This window comes from Cryptotermes secundus, unplaced genomic scaffold (assembly GCF_002891405.2).
Source record: "Cryptotermes secundus unplaced genomic scaffold, Csec_1.0 scaffold15, whole genome shotgun sequence".
NCBI classification, from domain to species: Eukaryota; Metazoa; Arthropoda; class Insecta; order Blattodea; family Kalotermitidae; genus Cryptotermes; species Cryptotermes secundus.
The window spans coordinates 1,062,339-1,080,308 of record NW_019721514.1 but is presented as its reverse complement, the minus strand read 5'-3'; the positions used below and the strand labels follow the sequence as shown (position 1 = coordinate 1,080,308).

The 17,970-nt window shown below is 38.5% G+C and overlaps 2 protein-coding genes across 2 annotated transcripts in view; both read right to left on the bottom strand.

The window, feature by feature from the left end:
• The window catches only part of LOC111875409 (endonuclease III-like protein 1), a 10,567-nt gene extending 1,691 nt beyond the window's left edge, over positions 1-8,876 (bottom strand). Inside the window, exons 1-3 of the mRNA XM_023871641.2 lie at positions 8,033-8,876; positions 6,095-6,265; positions 3,580-3,739 (exon numbers count right to left, since the gene is read on the bottom strand). Of these exons, the coding sequence (XP_023727409.1) occupies positions 3,580-3,739; positions 6,095-6,265; positions 8,033-8,443 (742 nt within the window). The 5' untranslated portion in view covers positions 8,444-8,876. The remainder of the gene's footprint in view (positions 1-3,579; positions 3,740-6,094; positions 6,266-8,032) is intronic.
• A 3,683-nt stretch (positions 8,877-12,559) lies between these two features.
• LOC111875408 (lisH domain-containing protein FOPNL) lies at positions 12,560-15,457 on the bottom strand. Its single transcript, XM_023871640.2, has 4 exons — positions 15,364-15,457; positions 15,092-15,295; positions 14,921-15,005; positions 12,560-12,748 (listed from the first exon to the last, which is right to left on the bottom strand). Exons 1-4 carry the CDS (start codon positions 15,389-15,391, stop codon positions 12,700-12,702), a joined length of 366 nt encoding a protein of 121 aa, XP_023727408.1. The 5' UTR covers positions 15,392-15,457; the 3' UTR covers positions 12,560-12,699.
• Between the last annotated feature and the right edge of the window lie 2,513 nt (positions 15,458-17,970).

The window sequence follows — 17,970 nt, the reverse complement described above, 5'->3', positions numbered from 1 at the left end:
TTTTTTCTTCTACCCTGAAGATGGAGGGGATACGTTCCTCCGAAACGTCGGTTAACACTACATATACACGGTGCCAAATCCCAAAAGACTGCTTTCTTCATAGTCACCGCCATGAAAGCCTCAAATCTTACAAAATTTGTATGCCTTAAGCATGAAAATAAATACTGCAGAAGCTCTACATTCTTAACATTCTAAAGCATGGTCATTAATTCAGGGCATCTCAATCAGAAGTAGCCCCAAACTAGTAATTACAAAATACACAATTACTTAAGTATATGGCTTGTTAGATGTGGGTTACAGAAGATGCTTGGAGACAGAAGCCAGTACAGCACTCATTATCATGCATGTTGCTGCCAGCTTATCAGAAAGGACCAGAGACTAAAGGCAATGGCGTGAACTGGGCAGGCAGGCACTATGTCAGTGTTGCAGGATATACAATGTTAATAAGTGTCATCTGCATTCTTAAATTATTAAAGTATTTATGGTTATTAATTTTCTGCCTCTGTCTCATTCACACTATATGTTTCAACCTGCTCAAACGTTTACAAACTGAATTTTGCCTACTGTGTGTTTATGTATTTCATATGACCACAATAAACCATAGTTACTTCCCCAAACAGCATTAACCGGTTGGTTTTTGTAACACAGATATGTCATGATTTCTATGAGATATTAACTAATTTTTTAAATACTCTCTATATGATTTTCATGCTTCAAAGGGCCAACCAACTGTGTGGGAATGTCAGATGACACTTGTGACAGGTAACAATGATCCATATTTGGCAATACTGTATCTGACCTATAACAGTTTTTAATTATCTCTGGTGTTTTACTTGCACTTATCATTCACAGATGTCAGGCAGTTTGCTTTTCTATATCATTTACCTAGCTTCTAGCCTATGGACTGGATGGCCGGGGTTTGATCCCCAACAGGGTAAGATTTTTTGGTTCTCCATAGTGTTCAGACAAACTGTGGGGACCACCCAGCCTCCTATCCAATGGGGCCTGGGGGCTCTTTTCCCAGGGGTAAAATGGCCGGGGAGTGAAGCTGACCATTCACCTCCATCTAGTGCTGAGGTCAAGAAAGATGGAGCTATATCTCCATTCTCCCATATGTCTTCGTAGTAGGGACAACTTTACCTTTTTACATTTTTACTTAGCTTCTGGCAAAGGGTTGGAAATTTCACAAAAGAACTGTACAAAGAATGACTAATAAACATTAAAGATTTTTGTTTGAATAATTTCATGGAAGATTTTTCACAAGAGAAGATAATTTAACAATATATTTCAAATAAATATACTCTCATAAAAAGAATAAAATAAAATTACTAAGAAATATTAATTTACAGGTGAGTGTATGTACATTTCAGCCGATTACAGTGGCCGTGTGGTATAAAGCATGAGTTGTCTTCACCCGCTTGAACACTGGGGTTGTGCGTTCGAATCCCACTGAAGGCATGCATGTCTATGTGCATTTATTCTGTGTTTGTGTTGTCCTGTCTGTAGGTAGTGGCCTTGCAACAGTCTGATCCCTCATCAAAGGAGTCCTATGTATATTTCTCCTTGCACAGATTCTGTCTCCATTATTAATGCTTGTAGCTATCTCTTACAGTTCTATGGACATGTGTAGATTACAACCCGTTTACTTGCCAAGAAATACTGCAAACAAAATGGATGGGAGCGAACGTTTCAAGACATTCCTATTACAGCAGTTCAGATCCCTACACTCCACATACATTTTGCAGTTTTGAGGGCCACAGAGTGAAACTGACTAGCTTCATGAGCTGTGTAGGAAGCACAAAACTTATGTCAGTTCCTCAGGGCAGAGTATTAGGTAAACACTGGGAGATGGTGCGAGGACAGGTGAAATGACACACTGAAGTTAGGATCACTGTTATCGTTATGGGGATGTTCATATACCCACATGAACAACAGATCAGTTCAAACACTTCCCAGGAGTCTGTCAGTAGTTTACTCAATGGGCTTTGGCTTTTAAGAATATTATGTCTGTGTTAATTTATAATTTTACCATGGTTCATAATATGTTACAAAGATTATAAGAGGTCAACTTAGAAGACTGATCCAAAACTGATCTAAAAGAATTACTGAAATTACATTTCTGATGACTGATTCAACAAGACAGGCAATGTTACATTCCTGAAGATTGATCCAAATATGACATGCAACCTTGCTGCCAGTGCTTCTAGTCAAGATTCAAGTGGAATTTAGGGCATGTGATTGGCTGGATGCCCAGCACACTCTTCCAATCAGACCATTTGGAAGGACTCTATGAATCCCACTGGTCATCTGACACACTGAACGTCACACTCCCTTATACTTGGTGAAAAACCAAGATGTAACATTTCCTGTGCACCTTAAAATTCCGATGCCTTATACTTCAGCTGAAAAATGATGTATGAAATGCAGGCAGACCACTTACATGTGTCGGTCTTCTGTTAATGTCACTCCACATATACTTATTTCCCTAGGAGTAATGCCAGTTAAGTCAGCTTATCTCAAACTCAGAAAGACAAGTCCAGCCCTCAAATGCATCCACAGTGTCAGTGGTTAATAACATTACTGTCTTACTGCAGATATATTAACATGGACATGTAAAAAATACCTTTCAGAAGTATAATGAGGTGAAAGGAATATCTATGAGGAAGCTTCAGGATTTAGTGGGAAGATAAGATTTAGGTCAGCTAGATGGCTGGCACATGGGAGGTCTACAGGTCAGATAAATGTTTCACTTGCAGAGTAGCGGATAAACTACGCTCATGTCACTGCTGCACTCGGCTGAAAAGTAACCCAGACAATTGCTTGTAAACTGACCATATAAGACTAGCATAAAGCATATAGAAATTTGAATGGAAAATTGTTCCAGTTATAACATTCTTTTAGAGGTAACAGCATGAAATAACATTACCAACTAATTAACTCTCTGGAGTTAAGCAGTTCTTGAGAAACTGCTAGCTGCTCATCTACTCAAGAATTTACCAACATTTTATTGAACCTGAAGGTTTGTTCCCATGTTCACAAGAGCACACCACTGGTCTCTATCATGAGTCAGCTGAATCCAGTCCATACCACCCCATCCTATTTCCCTAAGATCCACTTTAATATCATCCACATGACTTCAGTTTTGTGGCTACATTAGCTCTACATTGTGTAAGGCGGTGTGGAAAAGAATGAAAACTTGCATGCTTGCTTCAGTCCTTCAATAGCTTCTTAAAGAATATTTGACTGATTCAAATTCAATGACTGTATCAGCTAGAGATATTATCAAATGAACTGAGGATGGTTATATGTGGTACTAAACTGGAAAGGAAAGGAAAAAAAGCGGTATGCAATTTAAATAATTAAAATACTTAATGAAGGTACTATTACAGCAATCACTTGCTGTGGCTGGGTAAAATCACAAAGAGACCTATCACGAAAACAGGCTCCTCAGTCGAGATTCAAATCAAGAACCTCTACTGTAAATCAAACACATTTCCACTAACATCATCTGTTCCTTTAAGAGAATATGTTGCTGTAGAATTAATGCAGAGTCAATGCTTGCCTGATGGGAACACTCACCTATTCCAGTAAGTACTCCCCAGGCTGTCTTCATGCATAAATGGGCCATCTTAGGCCCAACACCTGGCAACTTGCACAGTTTCTCCACGCTGTCTGGTATGTCCCCATTATACTCATCTTGCAGAATTTGTGTGGTCTTTTTTATATAATTCACCTTACTCTGAAAAGTGCAACATTTGCTTCAGCAATAAAGGTGTCAGACTGGTACTGCAATATCGTACAATCAACATTTACACTTCATTATTCCCTGGCAAACTCACTGTGGTACTTGGACCATTCNTCATGTGTTCGGGCCGTGGAAGGACAACCAGAACGAGGTTTGTCATCAATTGACATTTCACAATTTTTGAAACAGGAAAACCACTCAAACACTTGAGTTTTCCCCATAGCATCGTCCTTGTACGCTGTTTTTAACATTTCAAGAGTTTCTGTTCCACTTTTCCCAAGCAAAAAGCAGAATTTCACCGCCGCACGCTGTTCACGAAAATCAGCCATTGCAAAAACGACGATCACACAAAACAGTTGTCACTATAAACTCTGCCAAAACTAGTCCTTACCTTCTGAAGCAATGGTAGTCAGCTTATCGACTCAGGAATGTTAGCTCTATGCGCTCATAGCGGCAAAACGCGGTACTACAAAAGCTCTGCCCACAAAAAAATTAGTTCGGTTTCTTTCGGGTACCCCATCGTATATGCTCATCTCTTTGATGGTATGGGACCTGGGCTAGTGCAGTTGGTATAGTGAATGGCCACTGGCTGGATGGCTGAGGGGTTGGAGTTAAGTCCCAGAAGGGGTAAGATTTTCTCCTCTCCATGTCATCCAGACTGATTCTGAAGCCCACCCTGACTCCTATCCACTGGGTACAAGGTGGCTCTTTCTCTGAGGTAAAGCGGCTAGGGCGTGAAGCCGACCACTCACCTCCAACTAGCGCCAGGGTCAAGACTATATGGATCTATATATCCACTTCCCCATATATCTTCATGGTAAAGGTAAAGTTGTCCCTTTGCTTAACGAATTAAGCACTATGCCATGAATGCCAGGGGAGTGGATGTACAGATCCATATTTTCTTGGCCTAGTTGGAGGTGAGTGATCAGCTTCACACCCCTGCCACTTTACCCTCAGGGAAAGAGCCCCCAGTACTCATTGGATTGGAGGCTGGGTGGGCCCTGGAGTAGGTCTGGACAATGTGGAGAAGAGAAAATTCTTCACCCTACTAGGACTCCAACTCCGACATCTTGGTCATCCAGCCTGTAACCAGTCACTATACCAACTACGCTATCCAGGCTCCTCATATATTTTCATGGTATAGTGCTTAATTAGTTAAGCGCAGGGACAGCTTTACCTTTTACTTCTGATAGTACAAACACAATTTGATCTGTGTCAATACAAGAATTATTTTACATGTCCTAAGATTTCAGGTTCTGGTGGTGGTGAATATAAATTTTAAGTCTTCTGGGGTGCGATGCCAGGTAGTCTAGTAGGAACATAAACTGTGAATAAAATAAATCTGAAGGTTTGTTATCATCAGATAGGTAGACCATTATATCTCTACTACTACTCCATCTACAGGATAGAAAGATGTGAACAATATCTTCCCGTAGAGGACTATTATGTAAATTGGAGGTTCCCATGGCAGTAAATGTGAAGATTACTCTCTTCTGCAAGGAAACATCTTGTAGTCTAGTACAGAGGAATGTTTCAGAAGAACTGCTGTCTCCATCTTCAGAGTAGAAGAATGTGTCTCTCACACTTCCACCTTGAAGGTTCAGGAGGTTCCTCTGGAACGCTGGCAACTTTCTATCAGACTACAAGGCTTGACATCCCAGAAGACAGTGATCTTCAGGCAGTTACTGCTCACATGCTACAGATTACTAAGAGCTGGATAAGGGATTATAAGACTGTGAAGTTGTGGCACCCTGAAATAATACATTATTTTGCATGATGCCCATGATGTACAGTGATAGCAGCAACCTAAATAGTTTTACAGCCTTTACATGTATGGCATGGTGAAAAACGTTCCTGTGTAGTCACAAAAAATTTGTAAGATATTTCACAGGGTGCAGCTATGTTTTCTGAATACACTATATTAAATCTTACTGACCTGCCAAAATTCTAAGTGAATACAATTACATTTTAAATAATTCTTGAGAATATGGTGACCCCGCATATGGGAGGTAATGACCCCCTTGAGCAGCAATTTTCAACTGGTGTGCCACAGGAGTTTGGGTGAAGGTCAAAAAGGTGCAAGGAATAAAAAATTATCAAAATCCATGATCAGCAGTAGTTTTTAAAATAACAAAATGATTACAATTTTAGCTATCTAACTTTCGAATGCATTATTACTACTCGTCTTTTAATGATAAAATCTCTCCTTTAAATTAATGGTGTGCCTTGTTTGGTGTGCTGTAGGTTGAAAATGGTTAAAATAACTCGGCCCCAGAGGGGCATAACCAACAGTTTCAGAAACTATGCTGTACTTAACTGTAACAATGAATGGTTCTGTAATGTATATACCTTCCAAAATGACACTGGATATATAAGTTCTCCAAGAGTTTTGTCATCTGTAGCAAGAATATTGGGCACTGTCAATCCATGCTGCCGAAGTTTCTGCATAGCTGCATATGTCACTGCATCTTTTGTTTGACTGGACAGCATAAGAGATACCAAGGAATGGTATCTTGTTTCCTGCAACATCAGATAAACACTTCACTTCTAGATTATAAAGGATTTTCACAATGGAGCAGTGACTGAGGTTAACACTTTCTAAATGACCCAACAGAGTAGGTGTCTCTCCACCTCACCTGAGGACAGAAAGAGATCCAACTTCTGAAACGTTGTGTTCTATAGTTTTTTTTAGAATGTCAGACAATTGACAAAGTCTAAAAACCCAGTAATTCTAACTTCATTTTAATACTGGTTAATGCCTTTTGTGGTTTGTGTTTACAACACTACCAGTATCTAGATTATAAAGAATTGAATGGAAGGTTATTTTACATACAATGAATGGGAAAGGAGTTGGAAGGATGCAGGCATGGCTTAATTGTGGTACTACCCTGATTTTAGTCCGCAAGCGAACTATACCGACCTGGCATATGGTGTTAGAAAAACCACAATACACCTCAGTTGAGACTGCTGGTGTTCTGCTGAGATTGGAACCAAGCACCGTAAAATATATGTCTAAAGTGTTCATGCTATGCCAATACACTCAGTCTAATCCTTTTTCTTTAATGACATGATTTTTTGGCAGATTATTGTGTTGAGACAAGACGAGACTCACACAACAGCGACTGTGAAGATTACTGGCTTCTTGGATGAGACCCCTTGTAAACTGGAATAATCTTACCGGTGTTTCAGAAGAACCTGCTACCTCCATCTTCAAGGCATAAGAGTAAGCGAGATGTATAAAACATGGTATGGATGCAGGGACAGCTGGACAAAAAACCAGGGCTCCCCCAAGCGGGGGAACAGTGTAAATAACATCATTCATTCATTTTTATTCATGCTGGAGATCAAAATACATTGATATAGGATATACCCATCCAAGTCCTGTAAACTTGTGTGTGGAACAATGGTATGGATATAGAGAGAGGGAGGGCTGGGACCGAGGCTCTGAGTGAACCAATAGAGCAAGGGGAACAGTGTAAATAATATTGGTCCTGCAACCCTGTGAGTGTGTGTCAAACAATGGTACAGATATAGGGAGAGGGGGGGCTGGGGCTGGGGCTCTGTGTGAACCAATGGAGCAAGGAGAACAGAGTAAAAAGTATCTGTCCTAGAAAGGGTCACTGTTTTCTTACTCATTTCTCCCAGCTTCCTCTGTCTCCTCTTGGTTCACCAACAGCCATTATTCTCCCATTCATTCTACCTTTGCAGAATGGCCCTATAAGGCCCAATATTCTTATTCTTTATTCTAGTTCCTTTTACTTCTGTTGCTTTTAACGGACTACATGGCACTGTATCCCAGAAGATAGAACTCTACAAATGCTACATGTCTTACCTACAAAGTCTTATTTTATTTTAACCCCATATGAGAGTAAATCATTTTTGTGTATTTTCGCTTTTAAAATTTACTACTATGAATATTAAAAAGCATTCATTATACACCCAATTTGCATTTATACAAGACTTCAGAGGGAAATGCAAAGAGATTTTTATATTCGAGTCATTAAACATAAAACAATCTCATGCAAGCACTTGTGTATTAAGATCTAATTATTATAAGATGAACCTAACTTTCCTGTAGTTCCTATAGTAACTACTTAACTTTCCTGTATTTCAAAATGACGGACAAATTACACAAAGACCAGAATTACCAGATGAAACAATAATATTTGCCTTGGAAAATAAAAGGAAAATTAAAGTATGGGCACAGCACATTAAAAGGAATAAGTGAAGTCCCACCAGTGTTCGAATAATTTAACGCACTATAAAAGAACAGTAATCAACATTTACCTCTGGTGGGGCACTTTCATCTGCACATTTATCACATCCCATTGTATCTACTGGAGCATCTCGTTGCTTTCTCATTTCTCGTATATTATTAACAATTTCGTGCCAGTTCTTCGGCTCCCACTTTGACTTCTTGTTTTCTGCATCTCTTGCTTCTGAGTTGCCATGATTTATACCTTCTTTTTGCATTGGCTCCTTGTAGACATTATCATCGAAAGCAACTGACACATGACGTCTTCTAGAAGTTCTGGCTTTCGTAGTACCCTTCTTCATATCTGATAGATCATTTTCGGGAGAGGGCTTCCCTTGCTTACACACATCCTTGTGAACCTGTGAATGTAACTGCCGCCTGTTACGAAATGTGTATTTAACTGCGAGCTCCGTCCCTATCTCCCTAGTAGCTTTTGATACCATATTATCACAATTTTATTGTATGAAAGGCGAGTTAAATAAAGTCGCAGAAATTTATCTCATGCTATTCTATATCATACGAAATAATGTTAAATTCATGAACTGCATTTTAAAAGAAAACACGTGATGAACAACCTTCCTTTATTCATAAATGCGCCATAAACATTATACAAGATTACAAGACGGCGACCGAAGATATGGCCAACATGCACATCGAAAATTAATCTGCTTACAAATAATGTCCCCCAATGGAGGACGAACTTAACAATTGGCCACTAGAGCACACAGTAGCCTTAATTTTTTCCAGTTTATGCACCACGTTGTGTATATGATATTATGTTTTACGTACCGTCACAAACAACGTATGATTACTATATGATAAAACGATTGAGAACAAGTGAAAACAATGCATAATAATGTAATAAACTGACACTGTTTTCACTTAATCTCATTTTATTATAATATACGTGGTCTGACAATAAAGTTCGCGAACTAATCGCGGTAAAGGTGCTACATAGCTCATTGCTGAATATCACTGTAGTCGCTTTCAAAGAATTCCCCTTGGGAAGCTGTGCACCGATGTCGGCGCCTAGTCCATCCTTCAAAACAATTTTGGAACTGCTTTTGTGGAATGGCCTTCGGAGCTGCCGTCGTATTTCTCCTGATGTCATCAACGTCCTCAATGTCATTAAATGCTTTCGTTTCATTATTTTCCTTATCTTCGGGAACAGAAAAAAGTCACTCGGGGCAAGATCCGATGAATAGGGAGGGTGTTCCAGCAGTTATTTGTTTACCAGCTGAAAAAAATACCTTGCAGACACTGCTTTAATTCAACCGACATTCTCGCGTCGACATAACAAAACATACTCAGACAAAATTAGACGCCACTCGGAAAGAGACTATTATAGATCGGCAACAACACGGCTTTGAAACGCTGATGTGCCAGTGTCATCAAACCATACAGAGGTTTCTGTCCAGTGCTGGCACGGCTAGCACACGAGGGAAAGTTCACGAACTTTATTATCAGACCTCCTAATAATATATTATTCATACATCATCGTAATCAAACATTGTTGCCTGACGGTACAAAAAATATACATGGTAGCCGTTCATTCAGTCAGCAGTTCCCACGGCATGAGCTTTAAGTGAAATGATTTCATTCTTTCTAGTATGAATTTCTTCCAGTTATTACTAAATCCACTTTCTTCTTCATATGAAGCACAGTCAATCTGGATCATAAACACAAAGTAATTTATGTTCCGGATAATAACTGCTGGAAATCATATGAAACACCGAAACATATAGGTGTATGTATGCAAACCCACTGCTGGATAATAGTTCCTACACACACAACAAAGGAAAATGTTATATCCGTAGTGACGTCACGCAGTAATAGGAGGCTGCAGTAAGACGCATTCTCTGAAGTCTGTGACAAGGCGTTATAAGATATGCAGGGCAAGTCTAGAATTTAGTAGCAGCCCCCATGTGGAGGTGGAGTCAAATGACTCCACTGTGACCCTGCTAGCTGTAGGAGGTGACGAACGGGGAAGTCTCAAATCTGAGACAGTAAAATACAGTCATGAATACCTAGAGACTCGGATCTGAGAAAGACTGCACTTGCAAGGGCCAGCGGCATATACAAAAGACAGACCTGTCCTCTTTGTCAGAAAGGGCGCCCCAGTAAAACAAGACTATAACTGTCAGACACTAACAAATATCTGGTCAAGCACCATATGGGGCTCGACACCAAGACTTACTGACTGACTGTCAGTCACAATGTGACTTTAACTAGAATTCAGTATATGTACCACTGAATACCTCCACTGTGACCTTGTGGGTCATAGGAGGTGGTGAAGAGGGAAGCCTCAAATCTGAGACAGTAAAATATGGTCATGAGTCCCACAGGACTCAGACCTGAGATAGACTGTGCTGGCAAGGGTCAGCAGTATATACAAAAGACAGATCAGTCTTCTCTTCAGAGAGGGTGCCCCACAAAAACAAGACCGTAACTGTCAAACAGTAATAAATATTTGGTCATGAACCCCAGATGAGGCTAAACACCAAGACTTAACTGACTGACTGACCATCAGTCACAATGTGACTTTGACTTTGTCTAGAATTTAGGTAGTTGTGAGACAGTAGACGGTGAGTAGAAACGTAAATATGGAAGCTACTGTACTGGAAGTTGTTACCAGGCAACAACAGGTGAAGATACAGCAGACTGAGAAGACTTTGTGGGTGTTGTAGTGAAATGCAGAGTGTGTGAATTAGCAATAGTGCTATAGTTACTTGTAGATCTGTAAATGTGCAATAAATCGAATTAACAATCCAACCCCCATCTATAGTCACTTATACGTGTCACAGTATACTCTGTGGCCATATGCAGAATTTTTAAATATTAAAGAAGGTGGTGTACATGTTAACCACTGTGTTATAAATGGTTAATTCAGATTCTGGTTTGACATATATTTTCTGGGATCCTGATGTCACTGATCAAAATATTGAGGTCTAGGAGCATAATTGATGGACTAATTTCAAACACCATTCTTCCTGTCATTTAATGCCTTACAATGTTCTCAAAGAAATAACACCCTTAATATGGCATACAACTTTATTTTTAGTTTTCCAAATATGGTTTAGGCACCACAGGCTTGACAGCTGTTGTTCTGTGGTGTTTTATTAAGTTTTTATGTAGAACCCATGTCTTTAAGTATCCATTCACATTAAAATACTTTATGTTTGTAACACAATGTCTGATACAATGATTATGTCACACATTTATGAAGTCCCTGTTGCTATAATTCTGATACTAATACCTGCACAAATAACACAAAAATTGTGTAAGATTTGAGGTTTTTATGATGGTGACTATGAAGAAAGCAGTTTTCTGGGATATGGCACTGTGTATATTGGTTAACACCACATATACACAGTGCCAAATCCCAGAAGACTGCTTTCTTCAACACAAAAATTCTCATGGCAGACAAAATCTTGCAAAAATACTTTTAAATTACTTCAAATTAAGCAGACTTTCTGGTTGTGAAGTGTTCTATCTTCTGGGAAATAATACCATGTAGTTCAATGAAAGTGAATTGATGTTTCAGAAGAACATGTTGCCTCCATCTTCAGGGTCAAAGAATAAGCCAACCACGAAACCAGTGCAAAGGAGGTACCAAGCAGAGCCCCACACTGGTTTCTTGCCTGGCTTCTTCTTTGATCCGAAAGATGGAGATGACATGTTCCTCCAAAATATCAGTTACAACAGCATTATATTCCAGAAGACAGAACTCTTCATAATCACTGCTGTGAGAACCTCAAATCCTATAAATGTCCTGGTTATTCTTAGTAGAAAGAAGCCTGGTGGCACCAATGCTATGTTATCTCCTTTGGTCTCCAGCACTCCAGAGAACTGTGCAATGGGAAGTATGAGGAAAGACTGAACATCAATTTAAGTAGACAAATCTATTGCAAATACAGGGTGATTCACGAAGTTTTACCCCCACTTAGGGAGGGCATTCCTGAGGTAATTTGGAACAAAAAATGTTAATATACTAACGGTATCTGACTCATAATTAAAGAGATAAAGTAATTTGAAAACTGGCAAAAATCTTTTTTTCTTCGATTTTCAGTCAAAACAAATCAGAAATACAATACAAACACTTTTGAAATCGTTAATATTTTAGGAAAGATGCATTCTAGAACCAATTTTTTTTTTCAATTTCTTAATTTTGCTTTGTACAACGTTTTTCATCGATTTTATGTTACAAAATTACATTATTTTCAGCATCCCATTCTGTAAACATACCAATGGTTGCATATCACACCCTTCTATCAATCTGTTTCCTTTAAACTGTAGTGCTTTAGAAGATGACTGGATTTACATAAGATTTTAAAAAATGTCTCCCTGCACGTCAACATAATGCATCACACGTGCATGAACCGCTCTGCCTATCTACCTACGCGCAACATTCAAACCGGTCTACCTTATCTGCTGACATAGCTGACTGGTACGTATGGTCGTCCACGCTGAAGCATAGCGCTGCATTCACAATGATGCATTTCGAAAATCTATTGTTACTCCGTACCTATTGAAAATCGACCACAAGTTTATAAGGAAATTTTGCAGGAAATAACCCCAGGAATATGTACCATAAGCCAGGGTAAAACTTCGTGAATCACCCTGTATATACTATAACAATCAATTAAATAAGTTGATATAGGGAATACATAGTATAAAGTACACAGTTCACTGTTCATAGCTACTGAACCATTTCCTTGAAGGTGGACACTATGCTGTACAGCAGCGGTCTGCAAAGATAAATCATTCTGTATTGTAGATACATGTAGGGAAGTGATTTTAATTTGAAGATTACTGTCTCCTTGAATTGTTACCGAAGCTTTTGAGGAATCTGTTGACTTTACTTTCAGGGCAGGCAAGTGGTACCCATCTGTCAGACATCACCCAAGACAACAATGTTCATAATTACTGACAGCAGAATCTCAGATCTCGCTGATAAGTACTGTCTTGTGGGATGCGATGCCATGCCTCGTAGATCATTATCAACATGACAGAGAAATCTGACCCTCCATCTTCAAGGCATCCTATCGACCTGTCCACCAAAATACATGGCATCACATTGAAGATCACAGTTTCCTGGGATGTTACGCTCCAAAGTCTGGTAGATCACTACCAGCTTCCAGAGGAATCTGCTACCTCTCTTTTAATTCTTCTATCCTACAGAACAGGCGGCAGGTTCCTCTTAAATACCGATAAAGATCTATCAGCCTGCATGGCACAACATCCTGGAAAACAGCAGGCTTCGTATTTACCACCACAAAAAACTTAATCTCAGGATCTAAATATTTTCTATTTTCTTTTTTGTTAATGCTAGATGCATGATGGTACTAATCAAATAATACCAAGAGAAAGTTGGGAACACAGAGCATGTTACTGAATGAAGGGTATTCAGAAATGTGTGCTATAATTAATTATTTTGTGCTGCAAGGAAACATCATATAAACAAAAATGAAGTTAAGCAACACGAAGAATACAGAATATTGTATAAGAGCAGTGAACTAGTGTCTTGGAAATACTTTCAGAACTGAGGCCACAGATAATCAATCAACTCCCTCAACTCTGCAAATATTAGGAAAACTGGAAAAGAAAAACTGATCCTTTTTCAAACATTTCTAATATATACAAACCTCTAAGTTCTTACTGAATTCAGATTTTGCATGTTAATTTACCCTGTCCTAATAAATTAATTCTAATCTGTCAACCACTACTATAATTTAAAAATAAAATTGGATGTTGTTTTTAATCACATTTTTATGTGGTTTCAAAATAATCAATTAGTGTTAAAACTGGATAAAACGAAAATGATAAAATTCACCCCAACAGCAGCTATGAGCTACCCTCTATATACATTGTTTTTTAACAGAAAGCTGAAAGAAGTAGAAATGATGAAATTTCTTAGTTTGCAGCTGGACAATCATCTGACTTGTAAGGGACATATCGATTTTTTGCTTCACAAGTTGAGCACAGTTGGTTTTCTAATGCAAAAATTATCCTATGTATTAAATATAAATAGTCTTAAAGCTGTATATTATGCATATTATCATTCATTGGTGAACTATAGAATAATATACTGGGGAAATACATCAGACAGTCATAAGGTCTTTGTTATGCAAAAGAAAATAATAAGAATAATGATGGGAGTGGGCCCAACTCATACATGCAGAGGCCTATTTAAGAAGCTTGGCTTGCTACCAATCCCATGTGTACATTTGCTCTCATTGATGACATTTGTCGTTAATAGTATGGATAAAGTTTCCAACCAATAACTCTGTATATGTGATTGGTACCAGAAGGAATGACCACTTTCACATACCTTCAACACATTTACCATCCTATCAGAGAGGAGTGTATTATTCAGGCATCAAGCTATTTAACACTCTGCTGTCAAATATCACAGTTTTAAAAAATGATAAAAAGCAATTTAGGTTTGTTTTATGAAATTATTTGCAAAGTAATGTATTTTACTCTATTGATGAATTTGTCAAGCATGCAAGGGGTTCAAAAGTTAAGAGTTAATAAATGGTCTATTGTTGAGACTTGCTTGTTGTAAGTGTAGTAGTAAGTATGATGTCTGTTTTTGTTATGAATTTTAATATTTTGTAATGAAATTGTTTTAATGATATGGATTCCCATTGTGTGTGGAATGGCAAGGCGTGAATTTGAGTGGTTTTTCCATGACCCATGTGTGTTGTCATGACAACTTGAGCTATCTGTGAGAGGCCTGATCATATATTTCATTAGACAAAGGGCAAATTATGTGTAGTCATCATGAATTTGTAATATGTGACATTTTTTATATCCAGCCCTATGGGGAGATGATTGGATTCATGAAGTGAAAATAAATGTAACCTGTAGCTCACAGCAGCACTTGAAGATCAGCCCTCCTATACTGTGATACTTACAGTTTTGATGACACTTCATTGTCTACAACACCAACACTGCGAGTCAAAGATGCCCTGTCTAGTGGTTCAACCGGCATGCCTGATTCTGAACAGGATTTACAGAAACTTATTAATTTTACTTAACCTCAAAATAGTTTGCTATAAAAGCGTTGAAATAAGGACTTTATTTACCTGCGATCAAAACTGAAGTTGTATAGTGGTAACCATTCCATGTCAAAAATTCTCGAATTAATTCATTAATAAGTAATGTATTACTTGGAATTTCTGGTTTAGTGTTTGAAGTTGATGATGGCTCCAGCACCTTCGCGATTTCAGCCCTCAATTCTGCTTTCATTTTATTTAATTTCCCACTTTTACACAAATTTTCCCTTACAGCTGGAATAAAAGAAGACAATATAAATACATCTTTAGGTTTCTTACTAACCTGAATATAAATTTATTACCTTCCAACAAATCTTCTTCTGATGTCATTATTGTAGTTGAATACACCTCGCAACAGGAATGCCAATATGAATTAGTGAAAGTTCCCTTACTCTATTATTCGTGGTTTTTCACTACTACGTGGGCCGTCGAATAAATAAATCTCGCCATTTCTTATTAGGTGTCTGTGCTCTTAAAGCTAGTTTATCCCTTGCTCTTTTCTCTGTGTTGTATATTTTCTAATCTTTGTTCCCGTTTAATCTGGACCTTCCTCCTAGGCGTATTCTTTTAATTTTCATATTGGAAAGCTTTGGGGATTTTCTCTTTAATCACTGTAACACTGTGCACGTTATCTGATTAAAGAATGTTATATCAACAAGGGGCCAATCTTCAACGACTTTGGAGCTATGGGTATATGAAATGTAACATGTGTACAGCAGGCATGGATGTTGAGGGCTACTCGTTGCTACCTTTGCTGTTTGCTTTCACTTGACTTTTTTATTATTATTTATTTAAACTGCAAATTGGTTTTTTCCCAGTGGCCGTGGTACAATAAGACACAACACACAAATAACACACCACACTCAAAACATCACACAAAACTACACAAACAACAGAGGACACACTAGCACACTGGGACTTATACCTCAGAAAATGTAACTCTTCAGGCAAGGATGTACGTGTACTTATGCAAAATGAACTGTTGGCTGTCAAGCATAACTGTAGATGTGTTACCTGCATGATGGAGCAAGCACACATTTCAGTAGGAACACTGTGGAGCATCCGAATGCATAGTTACCAGGCCAAGATAGTGGATGTGGAGGTAAGCCAAATTAGCCATTGCAGTTACTGAACCGCAATCCCATAGGTTTCCACAATTTATGAACTGGTTCGGCAAGTTTTTGATGCTGCAATACATGTTATTAACACTAATCCTGCAAATGGCTACATGTTCCTTAATGTAATGAACCAAGCTGTGCATTCAAGCTGACAGCAGACATTTTGGACAATTACTTTAAGCTACGTAAATTGTACATGTACAATGCCACCTAGAACTATGTAAGATTTGAGGTTTTCACAGCAGTGACGATGAAGAATGCCTCTGCTGGGATGTGCCACCGTGTAGATCTTGTGTGAACCAATGTTTTTGAGGAACGTATTGCCTGATCTTCAGGGTAGAAAAATCCGCAAGCAAGGAACCAGCATGAGCAAGTGGCCGCAGTAATACGTTCCCCTGAAACTTTGGTTCATTCAAGATCTACACAGCACCACATCCCAGAAGACGACATTCTTCAACCCAGAACTAATTTGGTAAAGGATGAGAATGGTGATCTGCTTGCAGATTCCAACATTTGGAATAGGTGGAAGAATTACTTCTGTCAGCTGTTGAACGCCCATAGGGTTAGTGACGTTAGGTGGATGGAAATACAGCTGTGCCATTAGTATCCGAGTCTAGCACTTTGAGGTTGAAATTGATATTGCAAATTTGAAAATTATATATTGCTAGGCACTTATCAAATTTTGGCAGAAATGATTCCAGTAGGAGGTGAATGAAACATTATATGCAGAGATCAGTATACTCATTATTTCTATTTGGAACAAGGAAGAATTGCCCAGTCAGTGGAAGGAATCTGTTACTGTGCCAGTTCGCAAGAAGGGTGATAAAACAGACTGTTGTAATTATCAAGGCATATCACTGTTATCAACTTCATACATAATTCTATCTGATATCGTTCTTTCAAAATTAAGTCAATACACAGACAAAATTATTGGGGATAATCAGTGCAGTGGGTTTTGATGCAGCAGGTAACTCCATTTCTTCTATAATTACTACATTTCATCTTATCCATCTAGTTTTCACTGAGTTATTTTTATAAGTATACACTTATCCAAATTTATATTTAATCCAAATCTTTGTACACAGTGACAATTTTGTGAAGTTTCACTTCAAAAACTTCATTTATTCAATTTCCATATGTCATCTCACACATTATTATATTGAACACTGGGGGGGGGGAAACACTTTCATTCCAGACTCCTCTAAAAGTCCACCACACTTTTGGTTTCAGGATTTCTTGTCTATTTACATTATCATATTGTTATGTGAGTAGTGGTGTGTCCATTAATGGGGGCACTATGCTACAAGTTGGAAGGTCATGGGTTTAGTTCGTGATGTCATTGGATTTAACTGACCTAAACCTTCCAGTCACACTATGACCCTGGTGTTGACAGCCTCTAACAGAAATGAGTACAAGGAATCTTCCTGGGCTAAAGGGTGGCTGGTGTGTAAGGCTGACAACCTCATTGTCATCTGTGAGCCAACTGTCTAGAAAATGTAGTAGCCTCAACATGTCAGAACCCTACAGGCCTCCATGGTCTGTTACAGGGACAGCTTTCCCTTTACCTTTTTTTTATGTCCAACAGCATTAATTTCTGCGAAACTGGGTTTTGAAGTTGGAATCAACTGCAGTTTGAATGTAATAGAACACTATCTGAAATCGCAAACTGCCAACTAAGGCAAACCTATGGATATAAACACATTTGTAAGCAGGAAGAATGAACCAGTGCAAGAGATGTTAACTGAATGGTGTCCTGTGAAACTAATAGGAGCCGCACATATAGATGGGAAG